The sequence below is a fragment of the Elephas maximus genome, chromosome 10 (genome assembly GCF_024166365.1).
Source record: "Elephas maximus indicus isolate mEleMax1 chromosome 10, mEleMax1 primary haplotype, whole genome shotgun sequence".
Classification (NCBI taxonomy): domain Eukaryota; kingdom Metazoa; phylum Chordata; class Mammalia; order Proboscidea; family Elephantidae; genus Elephas; species Elephas maximus.
Window position 1 is genome coordinate 113,783,619 of NC_064828.1, and position 22,281 is coordinate 113,805,899.

Consider the following 22,281-nt stretch of genomic DNA (forward strand, 5'->3'; position numbering starts at 1 on the left):
GTCCAAACCCAAACACTGCCGTGAAGATGACCCTATGGCCCAGGAGATGGCTCACCTGGGTCCGGTGACCTTGGCAGCTCTGCCTTCCGGCTCAGTTTTGCCCCACCATCCTCTTAGTGCCAACTACCTGGAGAAAGCAGGCGGTTGGGGTGGAGGTGAAGTGCTCAGTCTGGACCTCCTCCGACCTCTCCAATCCCTTCTCCATTTATGGTCCAGAATGAGTCTCTTAAGAGGTAAATCCGGGCATGTCCCTCCTCTGCTTAAACTCGCCAGTGCTGTCTCCAATCACACTCGATCTGTCCCCTCCGGCTTCGGCCTCTGACCTCATGTCCCGCCATCTTCCCCAGCCCACCCTCCAGCCACAATGACTTTCCTTGAATACTTTTCGGAATGCCCTTCCTCTTATCTTTGTCCTTGCCGCCCAGATCTCAGCTCAGACGCCTCTCCTGCTACGAGGCCCTCCCTGACCACGGGATCTAAATAAAGTAAACGATGATCACTGTGGCAGGGCCTTGTCTTAATTGCCCCACACAGCACTTAGTACTTCTCAGCCTATTCTAGTATATTATCTTCCCTCCCTCCTCCTCCCAGAATGCACGGCCCCCCCCCTCGAGGACAGGGGTCTCGGCTGCCTGGTTCCCTGCAGGACCTCCCGTGCTGGGTACACAGTTGTTGAATGAGAGGCTGAGTGGCTGTGAGTGGGGACGTAAACCGCTGCGTGGGTGCGCGCTCCAGGCCCGGGACCGCTCACGGCCGCGCGCGCGGGCTGGATCTCATTTCGGGTTCCGGGGAAGAGACGCCCCCCTTGGCCAGGCTAGCTGCACACGCGCCTCAGTGCGCTTCGGGGATGTGAAGATAATGAGCCATTACAGGCTGTGGGAGGGCCAGGTCCCCGCGAGGCTGCGGTGGAGAGGTGGTTTTGGGATCAGCTTAGCGCTCCTCGACCCCGGCGTTAAGGCCCCGGTGGGAGTCACCCTTCTCTGTGGTCTCCGGCTCGCGAGCCTCATATGGCCCGCGAGTCCTGGGCACGAGCGGCCGGGTGGGCGGGGGAGCGGGGTTGTGAGCGCCCGGAGCGGGGGCACTTTCCGGGGCCTCTCCCATCGGGACAGGGACTAGGGCAAGGCCGTGCTCCGGGTCTCGGCTGGCAGGTCCCGGCCCTCGCGGTGTTCAGACGCCGCAGCACAGTCCCGCGCACGGAGTGGACAAGCAGCCCGGCCGCGCGCTCCGGCGGGGACGGGGTGGAGGCGGTGACGGAGGAGACCGGGGGCAGGGAAGGGGACAAAGAGCGGCCTAGCCGCCGGGGAGGACGACCCCCATGTCAGAGTCCCATTGTTTGTCATATCTCATACCTCGCTGAACTCTGGTGCCCCCGGGAAGGGGAAGGGGACATTTCGCCCGGACCCTGGGTATTTGCTTATTGGGGCGGAGGCAAGAGGGTGCGCGGCCAGGGAGGGGGCTCGGCGCCCACTGCCGCGCGTTCCCTTTAAGGGCGGCCTTGCCCCACCTTTCCCATCGCCCCCTCCCCGCAGCCCTACCTGCATTTTAAAAGCACCCAGCAGCTCGGGGATTGGCCGCGACCGCGTCCTCCGGGCGCAGAAACTTGAACCGCCGGGGGGGTGGGGTTGGAAGCCCAGTGGGTGGACTGTACCATCTCCGCGGCTTCCCCCGCGCGCGCCCCGCCCCCCCACACACCCCCAGAGCGGCCCAATCCGACAGGTAGCGGGGCGGGACCAGGGCGCGAACGCGCCTCTGGCCGGGCGCCGGCCGGGCGGGCGCACTGCGCGGGGGGACGGTGGGGGCCGACTCTCGGCCCGCCCCTGGCTTCCCTGGAGGCGGGGCCGGTTGGGCGCCCCGCCCCTCCCCGCCCGGAGTGGGCGGGGCGCTCGGGCTCCGGGAGCTGGGCCGGGGGCGGGCCTCGGCTGCTTCGCTCGATCGGGAGGGTGCCCGGCTCGGCAGCGGACGCTCAGCCACCACGCTCTCGGAAGCCCCGGCGCGCGGGCTCCAGCGGCCCGGGCGGCGCTGCGTGAGGGCGCAAGGCGGCGCAGGGCGGGCCTCACACGACCCCCGCCCGCCCCCGGCCCGCGCGACCGGGCCCAGCGCAGCTTCGGCGCGGGGAGCGGCGCCCGGCGAGGCCGGCGGCCGCGGGCGGACGATGCCGCGGTGACGGCCCCGCCATGGCCAAGCCCCCGGCGGCGGCGGCGACGGCGGCCGAGGAGCTGAGCCAGGTGCCGGACGAGGAGCTGCTGCGCTGGAGCAAGGAGGAGCTGGCGCGGCGGCTGCGGCGCGCCGAGGGCGAGAAGGTGGGCCTCATGCTGGAGCACGGCGGCCTGATGCGCGACGTGAACCGGCGGCTGCAGCAACACCTGCTGGAGATCCGCGGCCTCAAGGACGTGAACCAGCGGCTGCAGGACGACAACCAGGAGCTGCGCGAGCTCTGCTGCTTCCTCGACGACGACCGGCAGAAGGGGCGCAAGCTGGCGCGCGAGTGGCAGCGCTTCGGGCGCCACGCGGCCGGCGCCGTGTGGCACGAGGTGGCCCGCTCGCAGCAGAAGCTGCGCGAGCTCGAGGCGCGCCAGGAGGCCCTGCTGCGCGAGAACCTGGAGCTCAAGGAGCTGCTGCTGCTGGTGGACGAGGAGCGCGCGGCTCTGGCGGCCGGCGCTGGCGGCGGCGGCGCGGGCTCCCGCAGCTCTATCGACAGCCAGGCCAGTCTGAGCGGGCCGCTCGCCGGCGGCACTGCGGGCGCGGGGGCCCGCGACGTGGGCGACGGCAGCAGCACATCGAGCGCCGGCAGCGGCGGCAGCCCAGACCACCACCACCACGCGCCGCCGCCGCTGCTGCCTCCGGGGCCACACAAGGCCCCCGACGGCCAGGCGGGAGCCACGCGCAGGTCCCTGGACGACCTGTCCGCGCCGCTGCACCACCGCAGCATCCCCAACGGTCTGCACGGTAAGGACAGCGGGGCAGGGCCACGCGGGTCCCCCCGGGCTGGGGCTGGGGCCTCCAGTCGCCGCGCCCATGCCGAGGGGCAACCGTCACTCCAGGTCTGGGCGGTGAGAGGAGGTAGCCTCGGACCTCTCCTCAGCTGGCATAGGACCCGGGCAGGTGGGATCCGCCCCCACCCGCAGGGAGGCTCTGGGTGGTGGGTGGTGACCGGGTCAAGTGAAAGGGAGTGTCCATCCACGCAGCTCAGAACCCGCAGTCGGGACCCACTAGACCCCAGCAAAGTTCGGGTCCTGCGGAGTTGGCAGTTGGTTAGCGTCGGGCACTGCGGGATGGGCGGGGGCGCCTCTTCTCCGCGGGTCTTCCTCGGGATCCCTGCCGCCACTGGGAAGTTCTAAGGCTTGGAGGTAGCCGGACTGGAGGATCCAGGACTCTCCTCCTGGTTCACTGCAAGCCCTGCACTTCCCAGGTTCAGGATGTTCCTGAATGGAGGCTCTAAGACTCACATGTCCCCTTTTTCCCTCCTAGTGCCTCAGTTTCTTTATCTGTACAGTGGAGATGGTGATCCCAGGGCTTAGGGTGGAGTTTGTAAACTGTTGAGCACCGTTCAGGAAGTGCCATGGCCATCTGTGGCCAGGGTGTGGGCTGGAGGACCTTTGGCCTCAGGAAGGCTCAGCTACTGTCCTCCACACCTGTGTGCGCACACAGGTGCCCAGTGCAGAGGGTGCCCCAAGCCTGGATCTGGATCCGAGCAGCCTGCACCTTCTTCCCCGGGCTGGGCAGTGGCTGTCCTGCAGCTTCTCCGCCTGCCCGCCGGCTGCTGCCTGGCACCCCTCCTGCTAGTGCGTGCGTGAGGGGCCCTCCCTGCTGCCTGGCACCCCTCCTGCCGGTGTGTGTGTGAGGGGCCCTCCCTGTTCTTCCACATTTTTGGTGGCTTGGCTTCCAGTTCTGGTGGTGGTCCTCACTGCTGCCTAAACTATGTGCCTGAAGGTGGAGATTAAACAGCCTTTTCTGGTTTTCTTTCAGGGCGTTCCTAGTTGGGAAAAAAATGTATCTAGGCCTTGCATGACTGCTCTTCCCTGAAGTGGCATCCTGGGTGGAAGAGGGATGCTTTCTCTTTGGTTTGGTGGCCAAGTGTTGGTGGGAGCTGTGCCCATGGGGGTGGGTAGGATGCAGCATAGTTTTTCCTTTATTTACTATCCTGGGCCTGTGAGTTGAGGGCAGGACTGGGTTTGGAAGGATATTCTGTTACTGATTTACAACTCTGGTTTCTCTTTGTAACTCTGTACCCTCAGTGCTCCCCACCAGGCTCCTTAAGGCCAGTGGGAGTTGCTCAAAGTTGGATGGTTTCATTTGTTGGGGAATGCGCCCTGCTGTTTAGTGAGGAGTCGCAGCCCCAGCCTCTCTGGTCTCATCTTCCTGGGGTCTTGGGGGGCTCAATTTTCTGGGCCTCAGTTTCTCCAAGTGCAGTTTGAAAGAGGGGATTGCTACAGTCCTATGGCTGGGAAATGGAATGCTATGTTTCTGGTTTTGAGCTGCGTCAGCGCTGACACTTGGCCAGGGTGACTCTCTGCAGGGGGCGGAAGTGCTTGGGTGTCGTAGTGTATTTGCAGGACCGGTGCTGTCAGTGTTTGGACAAGGAGACGCGGACGAGTGTCTGGCTCAGTGTTTCTGTTGCAGCAGTGAGTAATGAATGTATGAACAGAGGGCTGGGCGGGAGCTGGGGTTTTTCATCCCACTGGTGGGTGGGTGGGGAGTTGAGGTATACGGTTTCCCGTGGAATTCATACACCCCTAAGTCCCAGGGATACTCAGAGCTGGACTACCACAGATTTTGTGGCAACAAAGCTTTGTTGGGTGATGAAATGAAAATCTAGCGTTATTATCACAATGTTCAGTTACTGGCAGGACTGCTCTTGTTTAGTTTTGTCTGTCAAAGTCATGTGTGGCCTTGAGATGTCTTCCCAACCAGTGAACAGGATGGCCGGGAACAAGTAAAGGCCCTCCTTTTAGAATCTGGGCTTTTCTGCCCTGGGACCCGTAGTTGGGGGCTGTGTGAGACCCGTCTTGACATAAGAAGAGACAGGGAGCCTCAGGGTGGTGGCAAAAGTGGAGTTAGGCACTGGACTTGTGCTGCGGACTTGGTCTCAGTTCATCCTCACAGAACCCCTGGAAGCAATGTTATCCCCATTTTACAGGCAAGCAAGTGGAGGCTCAGAGCGGTTCAGAGAGTTGCCCAGGAAGACAGCTTAGGATAGGAAGTGTCTGTCCTGGGCGAGGTCACCACTGCTGTCATCTTACTGCTCAGGCCACGTGCTGGCTGGCATCTGTGACTTGTTGTCATTTTTGTTGTAACTATTAATGAGCAGACGCTGATGACTCCCTCTTCCTGGGTCCTGACCCAGGTTTGCCCTCGTTCTCTGATCCTGGCAAGTGTCATTTCCTTATCTGTGAACCAGGGAGTGGATGGTTTGATAACCCCATTACCCAGAAGGGTCGACGGGCTTGGGTTTGAATCTCGGCTGCCCCACTTATCAAGGGCAAGTTACGTAACCTCGCCGAGCCCCTCTCTGTGCCTCTTCTGTAAAGTGCGGTGAAGTCCCAGGTGCTACCTTCATCCCCACGAAGCCACGTGCACAGGACCACACACAGTAGGTCTCAGAGATGTTAGAATCTGGTTCGTGACTCTTTCTCCCAGGCTTCTGGTGACCCCTGGGGGCTTGCCCGACAAACTTCGATTTCTTTTCAAAACTCTGCTTGCTGCCTAAGAGACAGCTCACCTGGATGTTCACAGCCAAGCGCCTGGCTGCACCTATTGTGGAGCTGGGCAGAGGGGCAGCCTGTGGCTCTCCCTGGGGAGAAGCGTGACACCCGATGGAAGATGGCTGTGCTGGGCAGTGGCCCCTCAGTGTTCCGGGCAGGCCTGGTGGGGCCTGTGCATGCATATGCAAGTGACAGGGGTCTGCTTGGCTGGCAGCAGAGGTGTGTGTGTGTGGGGGGGGGAACCTCCTGGCTTTAGTCACATGTGGCCCATTGAGGCCCCAGAGCCCCAGGCACCAGAAAGTCAGATTTTCACTCTTCAACTCATAAAATTTTCAAGCAAAATAATTTGCAGGTGTTTCTCCTCTCAATACCACCTGCCACCTAGCCTCTCCCCCAGTATTACCTCCCTCTCCCCACACTCTCTGTCCCCCCACCCCCCACCCTATGGCCCACTCCCTTTAGCTAAACTAGAGAAACTGGACCTCCAGCAATCCTAGGAATGGGCCCTATTTACTTTTAGAAGTTTGAATTAAAATTTTGAGCTTCTCAAATCTAGACAGGTTTATCCTCCTGCTTGTGTTTTTGTTGGTTTAAAAGGGAGGCTGGAGCAGGAGTGGTCTGGGCCCTTTTAAAAAAGACAGAGTGCCAGCCCTGAATAGGCCTTTTATGTCTGGCCCTCACTCAGCACGCTGGGCAGGACAGGCTAATAGGGCCGCTTTTCCAAAACCTAGCCAGGCGGGAGTAAAGGTCAGTGAAAAGGATGGGGCGGGCTAGATAAGCCTTTCCCCCTCTCCAACCTGACCGTGTTGGGATCCATCAACGGCATTGGGTGCTGGGCCTGTAAACTAGGGCAGGGCCTGAGTGTGTGTAGCACCCCACAGTTTACCACACAATGTGCCCAGCAGCCCACGGTTTACCAAGGAGTGTGCCCAGCACCCCACAGCTTACCACACAGTACACCCAGCAGCCCACGGTTTACCACAAAGATCCTCCCTGTTCCAACCCCATTTGGTTCCGTGCTTCCACACAGCTCCAGGAGGGAGGCCTCCACGCCACCATATTGTAGACAGGGAAACTGAGGCTTGGAGGGGTGTAGTGACTTGCTCCCAGTTCCATGGGGCCAGTCAGGGTCCTGGGATTATCTTGGGGCTCCTGTGTCAGAGTTTGGAGCCTACTGCCCTGTGCCTGCTGCCACCTGTGGTGGGGACAGAGGCTCTGTCTGACCCTGAAGGACTCCTGCAGGGGTGGTTAGTTGCAGGGGGCGGCACCAGCCAGGCCTTGGAGATGGTTAAGTGTGGATGACATGGGGCGGGTGGGGGGCGGGAGTGTCAGGGGTGGGGACCTGTGTGGCAAAGGTGTGGCACCTCTTCTCAGGAAGTTGACCCTGAGGGCAGTTCTGCCCTCCTGTCTCGTGAGAAGCAGCTCGTCTCAAGGGGATCTGTGAAATGGGGAGTGTAGGCGTGGCACATGCCGTCACCCACTGGAGGGCTGCCTTCCTGTCTTCCTCCTCATCCTTCACTTCTTTGTACCAGGCTGGCTTTCCCCGCTTAGGTGGCCCCACAGACCCCTCACCAGGTCTGGACTCTGAGCTCCTAGGACACAAATCAGTCTGGTAGCGTCCAGCGTGATTAGGAAGAGATCCGCTATTGCTCATGATCAGTGTTTCCCGTCTGTCGGGGTTTTCCACAACTCTTGGCTCCTTCGCCCTCACAGAGCACAGACAGCCTGGGACCTCAGACCTTCTTAACCTCATGCCTCCATTTTCTCATCTGCACAGCGGGAAAATGTTACCAATCTTTGGGCTGAGGGAAGAAGGACCGTAATGGTATATGACCAATGGTGTGTGTGAATTGTTAGGGGAGCTGTTACCAGACCCACTAGCCCGTTCCTGACTGGAGCCCTGAGCGCTGTGTGCTTAGGGACAGTATAGCCTGCAAGGTAGGGTGGATCTTGACCTTACCACCTGCTATCTGACCTTGGCAGCTTACTGGACCTCTGAGCCTCAGTTTCCTCATCTGTGCCACGAGGATAATGATACCCCTGTCCTAGAGCTGCGAGGTAAAGGATGGCTTCAGTGACCCCCCCCCCGCCCCGTGACTGGACTTCTGTAGTTGTTTCCTGCAGTGATGGTGAGACCCTCTCTTGGGGTGGAGACCCTGACACGCTGTGAGCCGTATTTGGGTCTCCGTAAACGGGTCCTTGTTTACTTGAATGGAAGGCAGATGGCTTCCAGGCAGCGGTAACCAGCATGACTAAGGTCTGGAGGTGGGGCCTGGAGCCCAGGTCTCTATTGGAAGCCCAGGACTACCAAGGTGTTCTCACGATGCATGGGGAAATAAGACCAAGAAGATGGAGCCACAGCCTGGGCCAGTTCTGAGGAGGCTGTTGGGAGGTGCGGGGGCTGGAAACCTTGTCATGGCCACAGTGGTTGAAAGAAAGAACAAGAATGGTGAGCCAGGAGAAAACAAGCCGGGGGCCCTGGGAGCCACGGCTGGGCTCGGGGGGGCTGTCAGCCTGTGCCCATGTAGCCCCCACATTCAAGTCTCAAGAAAAAGAAAAAACAAAACCCAACCCCCTTGCTGTTGAGTCAATTCTGACTCATATTGACCCTATAGGACAGAGTAGAACTGCCCCACAGGGTTTCTGAGGAGTGGCTGGTGGATTCGAACTGCTGACTTTTTGATTAGCAGCTGAGCTCTTAACCACTGCACCACTAGGACTCAAAAAAAAAAAAAAAAAAGAAACCAAACCCATTGCCATCAAGTTGATTCTGACTCATAACGACTCTATGGGACAGAGTTGAACTGCCCCATAGAATTTCCAAGGAGCACCTGGTGGATTTGAACTGCCGACCCTTTGGTTAGCAGCTATAGCACTTGACCACTCTGCCATCAGGGTTTCCCTCTACGGCTCAGTGAAGTGTAAATGCCCCCAGAGGTGGGGAGCTCCCCGCTGGGGAAGGTGTGCAAGCACCTGTCTGATTCAGGTGACCCTCCCTGAATCAGCTGGGTCTGGAGCTTGCGAGACCCCGCACAGTTGTGGGGGTCTTTGTGCAATTGGAGAATTGTCAGGCCAGTGGATCCTGAAAGGGGCTGGGTCTTAGCGGGGCAGCTGGGAAAGGTGATCTGCCCTTCACGTGGGAAGGAGATGTTAACCCAAAACCGCTGCCGTCGAGTCGATTCCGACTCATGGCAACCCTATAGGACAGAGTAGAACTGCCCCATAGAGTTTCCAAGGAGCAGCTGGCTGGTGGATTCGAACTGCTGACCTTTTGGTTAGCAGCTGAGCACTTAACCACTGCACCACCAGGGCTCTGAGGAGATGTCAGTGGACGTTTATTGAGTGTTTACCACGTCTGTGTTCTGAGTCGGGCGGTGGTGGTTCAGAGCATTACCTGGCGCATGGTGCAAGCTGGGGTGGAAGGGGGAGGAGGCATGGAGCCCTGGGGCAGTAGTGATGGTGGCCACAGGAGAGACGCTTCTCTGTGGGTTCTCAGACCTGGCAGGTATGCTCGAAAGCCCTTCTCCTTCCTGCCTCCTTGGGACCTTTGACTTCTAGGGTTAGACAGTCCTGAGCCATGGGGGGGGGTGACTCAGGTGGGGCAGTACCTCTGGGGAGATGGTGTTGGCTGCTGCATGTGGCTGAGGCCCTCTGTCCATCTGTGTCCCCAGGCCTCACTCTGTGGCCACTCGCAGAGTAGTCAGGGGGTGTGGATCGGCTCGGCTGCTCTGCCCACACGTACAACCAGCATGGCCAGCCTGGGGTGGCTGGGATCGCTGCCAGGACAGCTCTGGCAACTTCGGAGCTGAGATGTAGGTAATTTCCATCTCCCTGGTGTGTGATGACAAGGGGACCCCAGTTGCTTGGGGATGAGGAGCATGCTTGTGTAACAAAAAATACCCCACGTGGGTGGCTTTAAAGAACAGGGATTTATTTTCTCACAGTTCTGGAAGCTAAAAGTCCAAGTCAGGGTCTCCACTGGGTCAGTTCCTTTTGCGGACCTCTCTCCTAGTTTCTGGAGTTTGCTGGCTATCCTTGTAGACAGGTTCTCAGATGGCATCTGTCTTCCTGTGTGCGTCTGTGTCCTTTCTGCTCTTTATAAGACCCTACTCAGAAGGGTTAGGCTCAGGACCCACTTGGGGTGGTGCAAACAGTTAATGTGCTGGGCTGCTATCTGAAAAGGTGGCAGTTCGAGTCTACCCACAGGCACCTCGGAAGAAAAGCCTGGTGATCTACTTCTGAAAACTCAGCCTTTGAAAACCTATGAAGCGTAGTTCTACTCTGACACGCTGTGGGTCATCCAGAAGTCAAAGTCAACTTGACGCCAACTGGTTTTCTACTCTGGTGTGACCTCATGAACTTAACAAAAGAAAACCTGTATTTCCCAGCAGGGTCATATTTATAGGTACAGGGGTTAGGACTTCAACACATATTTTGGGGGACACAATTCAACCCTTTACAGCACTCGTCTGCTAAAGGGGCGTGATGCTCCTGTAGCTGTAGAAGGTCAGGAGTGGTCCCCTCCCTTAAACAAGCACCCCGAGCAGCCACTGCCACTTGTCCCTACTCCCGCAGGCCCACTGGGGGTGGAGGGGTGGGGTTGGTGGGCAGAGCTGGAGCTGGGTGGCAAGGTAGTAGATGCTCATACTTGAACACATCGCTGTGGACTGCCAGTTCTCTGGGGAGCAGAAAGATCAGGGGTTTCACGGATTCACCTGTGAACATCCTTAGTTTACCCTGTAAGAAAACCACTCATTGCTGTTGAAAGAACTGCCCTGTAGGGTTTCCAAGGAGCGGCTGGTGGATTTGAACTGCCGACCTTTTGGTTAGCATCCATAGCTCACTGTAGTCTTAACCACTGCGCCACCAGGGCTCCTTACCCTGTATAGGATGCATAAGGATGGAGCGGAGGGCTTGTTTTTTGAAAGGGGAGGCGGGAAGCCCCAGACGTGTGTGAGGGTCTGTCTCCTTCCTCCCTCCTGCTTCCCGCAGCCAGGCCTTCCACCAGTCACTTCCTCACGTCAAGGATGGGCTTTGCCCTTCCCCATTGTAACGATTCCTAAATTGGGGGTGTCTCAGGATCAACGTTTGCATGTACTGTGGGGCTTCCCTCCCCCTGAGTCCCTGCCTGCCTGGACCTGGAGGGGCTGGGAGGAGGCCTAAACAGGAAGGAGACCCGCTCCACATGGCCCCCTGTCATCACTGTCCATCTGTGAGTGTGTGGGGCTGGGGTCCTGGTCCTCTTGGTGCAGGTGGTAGGTCCTAGGATTGTTTTTTGGGTGGAACCCGGCATGTGCCTGCCTGCACTGAGAGCTTCCCTAGCACGACTGGGGTCCCCATTTGGGTTGAGAACAGGCTCAGCAGAGGAGCAGGTCACATGGGGATGGGGGCAGGGCTGGGAACAGGGACATGAGGTAGGGGCCAGGATTTGGCCTGGTCTGTTGGGCTTGTCTGCATGTGCCTGGGTCACCCTGCTCCCTGCATGGCTGTTAACAGCGCCTCTTTTGTGCTCAGCAGTGCCTTGGTTGATTCAACCTCTTCAGGTGAGCTGGGAGCTCAGACAAGGGGGCGGGGAGCTGGGAAGAGCCCTGAAGGTGGGTTAAGAAAAGCAGAGCAGAGCAAGTGAAGAGCACCATGTGGCAGAACCAACAGCTGGGTCAAAGGCCCGCAGTTGGCAGTTACCTGCATAGCCAGGGTATTTGGGTGACGCTGAGGGCTGTAGCGTGGGTGAGGCTGGGCAGGCAGCTGGGGTCTGTGAAACCCTACAGGGCAGTTCTTAGTACCTGTTTCTCCCCCCTGAGCCCCTGGGTTGGGCTTTCCCAAAGACTGTGGGTAAGTTGGACTCCAGCCTTTTCTGATGGAGTTTTCCAAGGGGACCCAAAGTTACTGCTAGGGATCCACTTGGAAACCTAACCTCACGTAGTCTGTCTCCCCCTTTTCCCTGCTCCCCACTTGATAGTTATACGGAAGAGCCACCTGCTGGGTCTCGGAGTGGCCCATCAGCTGACCTATCCCCTCACCTCGGGGCACAGTTGTATCCACCCATTGCTGTTCGGCAGTTTGTACAGCACACACAGAACCCTGTCTTCAGCCCGGTCTCGATGTGACCAGGTGCAAGTTCCTCCCTCTCTGGACCCTCATTTTCCCATCTGTAAAATGGCTGCTCTACATTCTCTGTCCTTTGGATTCAAGGCCCTGTGATGGACAGAGCAGCAATGAAAGGACCTCCTTCTCTGCCATCCTGCCCTTCATCGGTCACGGTTTTGGTCCTGTGGGCTGGCTCTGTTTTCTGTATTCCTGGGGGGTTCCCTCACACATACCCCAGCAGCCCCAGTTTTGTCTCTTGGCTGATGGTTCACCCTCAGCTTTGGATGGATAACATCTCAGGGTGGGCAGCTGCCTGTGACCACAGGGCCCTTTGAAGGTGGTCCACTGGCTGGGGTGAGACGCCTGCCCTGGCCAGCCTCTCTCCTCTTGGCCATGTCTATAGCCCCGATGGAATCACCTCCCACCTCTATCTGATTGTCTCTGCTTAAAGGACTAGTTAGGGTAGCAGGCTTGGCACCAGAGGAGAGGAGAATGATGGGCTTCAATTCCCCAGGGTAGGGTTTGCTGGGGATGAGGCTGCTGGTTGACCTGGGGTCCTTTGGTCCACTGTCCTGTCTCTCTGCAGCTCATAACTTTCTTGAGGGCAGGACCCTGTCTTCCTGGCATGTAGTAGGTGCTCAGTAAATGTTGGGGTGAGGACAGGGCGCTTACCCCTCTTGTTTTTTTTAAACCCAACCACTTTGACCACTCACCTTTCCATTTTCATTTGCTACACTTGGCACTACGTGGCCTCAGCTCCTTCCAGAAAAATCACCTCTCCCCCACAGGGTGGGATTTGACATGCCACCCTCCCTGCTTCCCCCTGTTATTGTTGTGAGCTGCTGCCGAGTGACCCTGTGCGAATCGGAATGTCGCCTGGTCCCGCACCATCCCCATGATTGGTTGGGCATCAGACCATTGCGATCCACAGGGTTTTCATTGGCTGATTTTCTGAAGTAGATCTCCAGGCCTTTCTTCCTGGTCTGTCTTAGTCTGGAAGCTCCACTGAAACCTGTTCAGCGTCATAGCAACACGCAAGCCTCCATGGACAGATGGGTGGTAGCTGCATATGAGGTGCACTGGCCAGAAATTGAACTGGGGTGGGTCTTGCGCATGGAAGGGGAGAATTCCACCCCTGAACCAACACTGCCTCATTCCCCGTAGTAATTACTAAAAATCCACATTTGCAGCTATCGGTGGTCCCTAACCATGCCAGTGTATCTGCTATTCACCTGGGAGCTTTGAAACCCCAATACCGCCTGCCCCAGAGATGCTTCCCTGGGTCCTGGGTGACTTCATGGTGGAGAAAGCTCCCTGGGGCCCTGCCGGACAGCTGGAGTGGGAGCCACCACAGGAGTCCCGGGGAGGGGAGCAGCCTCCGGACCCTCTGGGGCTGCCACGCTTGAGGTCAGCACGACGGAGAAGAGGGCCAACAGGCCAGCTTCGGATGGGACCACTGCCAGCCACTGGGCATCACAGAGCCTGGGGGGTGCTGGGTGTCAGTTCACATTAGCAGTGAGGGAGAAACGGCCGTGGTGCTGCCTTCTTGCTGACCTTTGCAGCAGGGACACTGGGGAGGGCGAGGGCTGCTGGGAAGTGTGGAAAGCAGGCTTCAAGTCCTCACCGTGCCTTTGCATGGGGCATAGCCAGCTTGCCCCCCACCTCTTTCCCACCCTCAGAGAGTGAATGACTGCCAGGACCTCGTGGAGGAGACCCTTGTCCCCACTACCCCTACTGTGAAGGGCTGGGCTGCCCCAGATTGGGGGGGACCTGTGTATTCAAGGGGACAGATGCAGGCAGGGCCGTGGCACTGAGGCGGCAGCCACGGAGAAGAGCCGACCCACTTCCAAAAATAGACGGTATACTGTCAGGGGAAGCATCTCTTTGTCTCCCCGAAGCTGTCTTTCTGCCTGCTCTGGGCTGTAAGGCAAGAAGGGGGTGCGCTGTTGTCCGGGAGCCAGCAGCTCCATGGCCTCTGCTCCCCACCTGGCCACAAGACCCCATTGTGCGCGGCCCAGACTCCTGCCTGTCCCCGAGCGCCACACGGGCGCCTCTTCCTAATGAGCTATGCTGGGAGCAGCCCTTGGTGGCGGGTTCTGGCCTTACTGGCCTGGCCAAGGCTCTCAGAAGCCTCCAAGGCCCGGCTGGCAGACATCTCTGGGGAGCCCTGGCACAACGGGAGCCGCCCCTCCCTACCCTTCTCGTCTTTTTGTGTTTCTCATTTTTTTCCAGAATGTGCACACACCACTCGTGTACTGGGGTAGGAAATGAAAAGACGAGTTTCTCGTTCTTCCTCCTCCCTCTGCCCTGCTGGCCCTTCTGGCCCCCAGCCTGGCCTGGCCAGACCCCCACCTCTGTTCCAGCCCCTCCCCTGGGGCCGCCCTCTACCATCGTCTCTTTTCTCTAGTTCTCCTCCGTCTCTCCTGGCTCCTTCCTCTGCAAATAGTCTCAAGTTTGCTAGCCCTGATGGTGCAGCGGTTAAGAGCTAATCCACCAGCCACTCCTTGGAGACTCTATGGGGCAGTTCTGCTCTGCCCCGTAAGGTCGCTATGAGTAGGAATCGATTCACCGGCAATGGGGTTTTACTAGTCCAAAGAGAGAAAACAAAATCCCTCTCTTCTGTTGTCCCCCCTACATCCTGTTCCTCCTTTCACCACCGAGCTTCTCCAAGGAACACTCCAGGCTGAGTCCACCACCTTCCCCACGGTGCCCATTGGCCTGGGCTGTCCCAGCCCCTGAGGAAGGTGGCTCTGGCTTGGACCAGTGGCCTCTTCTTGTCTTGACTTCTCCATGGCATTTGATGTCCACTCTGGGTACCTCCTACCCCCTGACTGCAACTTCCAGCTCCTTCTCTATCCACCTCCTGCCGAGGCCAGAAACATTACCCCTGTGCTGACAAGCCCCAGGTCCCTCTCTGTGACCGCTTGCTCCTGATCTTGGCTTGCAGCTTCCTACCATGACGTCCTGTTGACGCTGAGCCTAGCTGGGTTTGGGCCCCTGCCTCTGCCCTCTGGCCTCCTGTGCTCTCCCTCTGACTGGTGCCCTCCCCCTCCTGGCTGCACTGTGCCCTGGCTCCAGCCCTGAGCTGTCCTGTTTAAATTTAATTCATTTGAAATTAAATCGCATGAGAAGTTTCAGCTCCTCGGTCACCACACCGGCCACCTCTCAGGTGCTCCATACCTTGTGAACAGTGCGGATAAAAAACTCTCCCATCGATGCGGAAGGTTCTGTTGGATCATTCATCATTGGCCCTGTGACTCCCACCTGTCCATGGAAGGAAGCTTCCCCACCTGACATCCGGGATCCCGCCCCTCCCCACCGGCCTGGGCCACGTCCCCACCTTGACCTTAGGTCTGGCCCCAGGACTTGCTTGCCTTGGAGACGCACAGCCGCCCTTGACTCTCTCTGCACCTTCTCAAATTCCATCCCTACTTTGAGGCAGAGGCCAGCCCTTGAGGGGGACAGTCAACAGGATGTGTGGCCCGTGGCCCTTGGCCCCCAGTTGTGTGTGAGAGCCCCAGTGGTCCTTAGTTCATCTCGGGTGGATGGCCTGTGTGTGGGCACCATTTTTGCCCACCTATGGGAGGTGCCAGGGCCTGAACTGCGGTGTGGGCTCCTGTAGATGTGCAGAGACCAAGGCCATGTGAGCAGCGGGGCACATGGCTCCAGGACCACGCAGCTCTGGGGCCTCCCACGCAGAGCCCAGCCCGCTGGTGCCCAGCTGCCACCTCCTTGTCCTCTGAATGAGGCCGAGAAGCCTGCAGATCTGAGAACAGTGGCTTTTTAAGAAGTATGTGGGTATGTGGTGGGAGAGTGGCCTTGAGGCCAGCCTGGCACCCTTCCTCCTCTCCTGGGTTGGTGCGGATGAGGTGACATTTCCGCCCTGACTGTGCCATTATAGGCGTTGAACATGTTTCCTTTTGAAGCGGCCTGTGCTGTATTCTCCACGCCAGCCTTCACTGCTCTGGGGTCAAATGAGATGCTCGGTCCAGCTGTGGGCCATTACTCTAGCTGGTCCCTGGGGCGGGGGTGCTGGCCGGGAGAATGAGGCCATTACGCACCACACCTGGGGCCCTGAGCCTGGGCTGCCCCCCTCCACTACTGCTCATTGCAACTGACTTATTGCAATCCCTCTGCTCCCCTGCGTCCCAGCATGCTGTGCCCCTGCCCGCTGAGCCGGCACCTGGGGGGTGATCAGGATGATGGGGTGTGATCCCAGCGGGGGATCATGGAGTAAGAACTGGACCTTGTGTCAGACAGTGGTGGGCTCCCCTCCTGTTTCCCGCCCCGCCCCCTGCGAGGTTCTGGGCTTGGTGCCTGCTTTATCCCTGAGGAGGATACTTCACTAACTTGAGGTTTGGGCGTCAAACAAAAGCCCCCATGAACTCTCCCTGGCGATGTGATGATGGGTTTGATGGTGGTGGGAGCCATGTCGTCAATGGCCTTGGAGGCTCCCAGCAGCCCCTAAGCCTGTTGTGCCCTCCAACCCTCCTGCACCCCTGGCCAAGGGGTTCCTGTGGGGCTGCCACCAACCCTGTCCCCTGCCCCCACCCCTGCTCTGTAGCCTTTGCCCATTGAAATTCCTCCCACTGACGGGATTGGATGGAGCAACTCCAGAGGGCAGTCAGAGGCCTTTCAGGGTCTCCCTTGCCCTGTGTTCCCACCCTGGTCTTGGGGGCTGGTGGAGGGTGGTCCTGGAGCCTGGCGCTGCTTTGATCTGGCCTCAACCCGCAGATCTTTTAACTGCCTTTGCCCTGAGTTAGAAGCCCGTCTTTGGTTATAGGCAACATGATCTGCTCCAAGGTGTCTGGAGCTGAAAAGTTGTGAGAAACCCTGCATGAAAAGACCCCTTGTTTTTGGTGCAGCCCAAACTCTGAGCAGGAGGGAGGCGAGCGGGCGCGGCCTTCCCTGGGGTCTGCCCTCCTGCCATCCTCTAGTGCCCTGTGGGTAGGTCCCAGGGTCTCTCGGGACCCCTGTAGTGCAGGCAGCATCCCTGGGGGCTCCTGGCTTGGTGCTTCTATTTTGGGGTCAGGGCTGGCGCTCAGGGAACCATTGTGCACTCAAGCTTTTAGCCTGAGATGCAGCCCAGACCATTTGTCCGTGGCCCGGGAAAGATGAGGAACCACAATTGGGGATTCGTGAAGCTCCTGCCTGAAGCCTTTGAAAAATAAAAAATAAACCAAATACTTGCTCAGAATCCAAGGACAGAAGGGCATAACGAGGGGCCAGCTCTCCTGGGCGTCTGATAGTCCTGGCTGCACCTGTTGGGCCGAAGCTGTGTGCTCACTCTGCCCCATCCCCTGTCGTCAGAGGCCACCCTGCTGACACTGCTTGCACCCCTCTCCTAAGTGTTTGTGATTTACATGAGCATCATAGCCTTGGGTAGTGCAGTGGTAGCTCAGTGGTAGAATTCTTGCCTTCCATGCTGGAGACCCAGGTTCGATTCCAGCCAGTGCACCTCGTGTACAGGCTGTTAATGGAGGCCGTGTGTTGCTGTGATGCTGGACAGATTCTAGCAGAGGTTCCAGACTAAAATGGACTAGGAAGAAAGGCCTGGCCATCTACTTCCAGAAATTAGCCAGTGAAAACCCTACGGATTACAATAGTCCAGTCTGCAAGCGAACATGGAAATGGTGCAGGACCAGGCAGTGTTTTGTCCATTGTGCATGGGGTCACCATGGGTCACCAAGGCGTTCCCTGGTTGTCGGCCCCCTTTCCCCCTCCAACTGAGCCAGCGCTCCTGGGATTTTCTGGGAAATTTCCTGCTGCTTTGGGCTGTAAGGACTCGAGGTGGCCCCATTTGTAACCTGGGGCCTTACCTTCCAGGTGCTGGTCTGAGTGGGGTGATCACCTGATGCAGGACCAAGCAGCGGTAGCCAGGAAGCTCATTCATTACCTCCACACCGAGCACCCGTCTCCCAGCACCCTTGGGGGCCCCATGTGCCAGCTCTTAACTCCCCCGCTGCAGGGGCACAGCAGCTGCCAGCAGGAGCAGAATGAAAATGGGAACCCCAGCCCCTTAGTCCTGCAGACCAGCCTCTGGTGACTCTTGAATATCCCCTTTTTCTCTGGCTCAGTACCCGTGCTGAGGGCGTCATTTGTCTTAACCAAAATGGCAGATTAGGGGCTAGGGGGTAGGGGTTGCAGGGGCAAAGGGAAGGTGGCTCGGACCCTGGACTGGCAGGGGCCCTGGAAGGTGTTGCTTGACCCAGGCTGGCTGGTGTCTTCGGAGTCCTGGATGCAGTGGAGAAGGCACACGTTTTGGGGGTGAGCCCCTGAGCCCCACATTACTGCTGCTCTGGGCTTTAAGGGCCCGTGGTGTCCTTGGGGGCACCTGGCCCCACTCTGAGCCTTGCGCAGTAAAATGGGGATTGCTGGCGCAGTAAAATGGGGATTGCTGGCACCCTTCCTGCCCTCGGCTCTGGTAGCTCAGACAGGGGGACGCTCCCGTGTGGGAATGATGAGTTGGTACCTGGAAGTGGTGCCTCCTTAATGAGCTTTCTTTCCGAAAACGCGTCCATTTATCACTCAAGATCCCAGTGTGGATGTGCAGGTGGGTGGGGCTGTGCATTCCCATCCAACGGGGAGGGGGACACAGGGCCCCCTAGCCCATGGAATTTCACCCATACTCCTATGTGTCCCCCGCTGTAGAATGTTCTGGCAGTTGCCCACTGTGGTATGTAGACAAGTACCACTTTCTGTGCCTCGGTTTCTGTGTGCATGCTGGGGAGGTGCAGGGCTTTTGGGGGTCCTGCACCCCTGGCCTTTCAGTTCTTTGTGTTGTCCCCGATAGGGGTGTCACCAGCTATGAGGGGCCTTGGTGGCAGGTGGGACCCGTGCCTCGGGTGCCTGCGCTGAGGGCTGCGTCCTCCACCACTGCTGTACCCTTCTGGCCTGAGCTCTGGAGCCAGGTGGGGTTTGGCTGTCTCTCTGTGCCCTCGAAATGGGGAGATGAGTCGGCTTTTCTGAGTGTGCGTGAGAGGTGGGTGCTGGCCTTTAGGAACCTGGGGGAAGGCTCTGGGCCTGAGTCTGGCCCCAGCGCTGCCCTGGACTCACGGAGACCCTGGCCAGTCCCCCTACCCCCAGACCTCCGTGCCATCTGTAAAGGACTCCTGAAGTCCCCTCTATTTCTGGGCTTCCGAGTCGCATGGGGTCATTGTTACCATGTGGTCTGGGTGCCACCCAAGGCAGAGCAGAGCAGCCTGGAAAGAAAGCCCTGCCCAGACAGGGGTGGTGCTCTGTGGTGGGAGGAGGGAGATCAATGCCAGCCGGCCTGGTTCCTGTGCCCTGGCCGGGGCCCTTCCCAGCCTCTGGCCATCTTGCCTACCTCCCTGCCGTGCTTGATAAAGGTCTGGGACAGCCCCACCTGGCTCTCTTTTGAGTCCCAGGCAGGCAATGATTGGTTACTTTGGCTGGCGCTCTGAGGCTCTGGGCCAGCTGAGGCTTTCTTGGGGCGGGGGGGGGGGTCCTGGTACCCAGGCACTGACCCTAGATGGGTCACACAAATACACATGCCTCACTGCAGACCCTCAGTTAGATGGGGTAACCCCCTCCTTTCCTCTCATGGTCTGTTGAGGATCAAGCAGGACAAGTGGTACAGTGATAAAAATAGTAATAACAATGATAAAAAAACAAACCAAAACCATTGCTCTTGAGTCAATTCCGACTCATAGCAACCCCGTGGGACAGAGTAGAACTACCCCATACAGTTTCCAAGGAGTGCCTGGTAGATTTGAACTGCAGACCTTTTTTTTTTGGTTAGCAGCCGTAGCTCTTAACCATTATTCTACCAGGGTTTCCAAATGATAGCTGACACTTACTCAGTGCTTTATTCACTCACTCAACCCTCACAAAACCAAGCTAGTCATGTTGTTGTCAGGTGCTGTCAAGTCCATTCCAGAGCAGCCCTGTAGGACAGAGGAGAACTGCCCCATAGGTTTTCCTAGGCTGCATCTGTATGCGAGCAGATTGCCAAGTCTTTCTTACCTGGAGCTGTTGGTGGGTTCGAACTGCCAACCTTTCTGTTAGCAGATGAGTGCTTACTACCACTGTGCCACCAGGGCTCCATTAAGGTACTCATACTTCCTCCATTTTGCAGAAGAGGAAACTGAGGCACAGAGGTTAGGTTGCTTGCCCAAGATCCCTGTGTAGAAAGTGGCAGAGCTGGAGTTTGACCCTAACCCTCTGACTCTGGGATCTGCATTCCTAACCACTGTCCCATACGGCCCCTCCACTCTGTACATGGAAAAGGTACATTTTTCCCCTCCTAGAAGTTGTTTTTTCCTTCCCACACTAGGGAATTTAGGTAACACAGACATGAGAACAGTCCCCTTTGGCCCCTGCACCATATGGCCTCTGCGTGCCGTGGGCTGTGTAGCCGTGGAGTTGTATCCATAAGTGACGTCTCCCCGCTCCTGGGAGAGGACGGGCAGTGAAGTGGGTGTGGAGGGGTCAGCTGGAACGTTCTTGTTTGAGGGTGGGTTTTCTCCTCTCTGCAAGCAGAGGGACAGGTATGTGGGCTTTCCAAGTTGAGCGCCAGAGAACGCCCTCTGGAGTCCCCTGGCTCCAAGCCACACAGGATGCACTTCTAGCTCTGTGCCCATGTTGCAGACCTCCCCATGTCTCATGCACCCCCAGATGGTGTCTCTGCCATTGGTTTAACCTGAGAGGCATATCCCCCCTGGCAAGGCAGAGCTCACCTTTTGGATTTATCCTGGGATCCCCTGGGAGAGCCCCAGAGGCTGGGACTGCTGCTGTGTGTGACGGCCACATGAACCCCACTAGGGTGAGGAGCCAGGAAGCTGTCCTTTGTCAGCTCTGCATGTGGAGTGAGTGCGGGACAGTGGGCTAGGAGGCTCCCACACACCAGGGGTGCACTCTTAAGCATCCTGCCTGGGCAGGACCCCACAACTTCGGCCTCACCTGGTCCCTGGGCCTGCAGGCTCTCAGAACCCCTGTGATTTCTCACCAAGAGAGTCCCAGAGCAGAAAGCTTAGAAGACAGGGAAAAGCTCCAAATAGAAATTAAAAAATTATCTATGAACCTACTGTATTCATTTTGGGGGGCTGCCATAACAAATTATCATAAACCAGGGGCTTAAAACAGCAGAAATGTATTCTCTCACAGTGCTGGAGGCCAGAAGTCCAAAAACAAAGTGTGAGCAGGGCTGATTGATTCCCAGGGAGGGTCTACTCCACGTGTTCCTCCCAGCTCCTGGTGGCTGCTGGCCTTCCTTGGTCTGTGGCGGCATCCTCCGATGTCACATGGCCACGTCCTGGGTCTCTGTGTCTTTTCTCCTCTTCTCATAAAGCCTCAGTGACACTGGATTAGGGGTCACCCTGGTCACCTCGTCTTAGCTAGTTATGTCTGCAATGACCCTGTTTCTAAATAAGCCATGTTCTGAGGTTCTGGGAGGGTAGGACTTTGACAGATCTTTTTTGGGGGAACACAGTTCCACCTGTAACACCTATAATCCGGAGATAACCACTGTTGGCATTTTGTTCTGTTTCTGGAAGGGGAATAAAAAAAAAATAGCTGGGTCTAAAGGTATGTCTGTACACATGTGCTTTTAACTTCAGTTTTGAAATCATTATAGACTCACAGTAAATTGTAAAAATAGTACGAAGCTTTCCTGTGTGCCCACCATCCACCTTTCCCCACTGATAGTGACATTTTATGGCACATTATCAAAACCAGGACACTGACATTGGGACGACATGATTAACTAGACCACGGACCTTAATTCAGATTTCATGTTTTTACATGCTCTCGTCTCTCTCTCTCTGTGTAGAGTTCTAGGAAATCTTATCACATGTATGTTGTTGTTAGGTGCCCTTGAGTCAATTCCGACTCATAGCGACCCTACGCACAACAGAACGAAGCACCGCCCGGTCCTGCCCCATCCTCACAGTTCTTGTTATGCTTGAGCCCATTGTTGCAGCCACTCTGTTAATCCATCTTGTTGAGGGTCTTCCTCTTTATTTTTATAATTTTTATTGTGGTTTAAGTGAAAGTTTACAAATCAAGTCAGTCTCTCACACAAAAACTTATGTACACCTTGCTACATACTCCCAATTACTCTCCCCCTAATGAGACGGCCCGCCCCCTCCCTCCACCCTCTCTTTTCGTGTCCTTTTCACCACCTTCTAACCCCCTCCACCCTCTCATCTCCCCTCCAGGCAGGAGATACCAACATAGTCTCAAGTGTCCACCTGATCCAAGAAGCTCACTCCTCACCAGCATCCCTCTCCAACCCATTGTCCAGTCCATTGAGGGTCTCCCTCTTTTTCTCTGACCCTATACTTTACCAAGCAAGATGCCTTTGTCCAGGGACTGATCCCTCCTGATAACAGGTCCAAAGTATATCAGATGAAGTCTTGCCATCCTTGCTTCTAAGGAGCATTCTGGTTGTACTCCTTCCAAGACAGATTTGTTCGTTGTTCTGGCAGTCTGTGGTGTATTCAATATTCTTTGCCAACACCACAATTCAAAG

The 22,281-nt window shown here is 57.4% G+C and overlaps 1 protein-coding gene and 1 long non-coding RNA gene across 5 annotated transcripts in view; one reads left to right on the forward strand and one right to left on the reverse strand.

The window, feature by feature from the left end:
- LOC126084083 (uncharacterized) overlaps positions 1-536 on the reverse strand; it is a 31,115-nt gene extending 30,579 nt beyond the window's left edge. Inside the window, exon 1 of the long non-coding RNA XR_007518923.1 lies at positions 56-536. This is a non-coding gene — a long non-coding RNA (uncharacterized LOC126084083). The remainder of the gene's footprint in view (positions 1-55) is intronic.
- Positions 537-2,150: 1,614 nt separating this feature from the next.
- The window catches only part of CCDC85C (coiled-coil domain containing 85C), a 78,678-nt gene continuing 58,547 nt past the window's right edge, over positions 2,151-22,281 (forward strand). For all 4 annotated transcript variants that reach the window (XM_049899561.1, XM_049899562.1, XM_049899563.1 and 1 more), the window contains exon 1: positions 2,151-2,946. In XM_049899561.1, the coding sequence (XP_049755518.1) occupies positions 2,175-2,946 (772 nt within the window). In that variant the 5' untranslated portion in view covers positions 2,151-2,174. The remainder of the gene's footprint in view (positions 2,947-22,281) is intronic.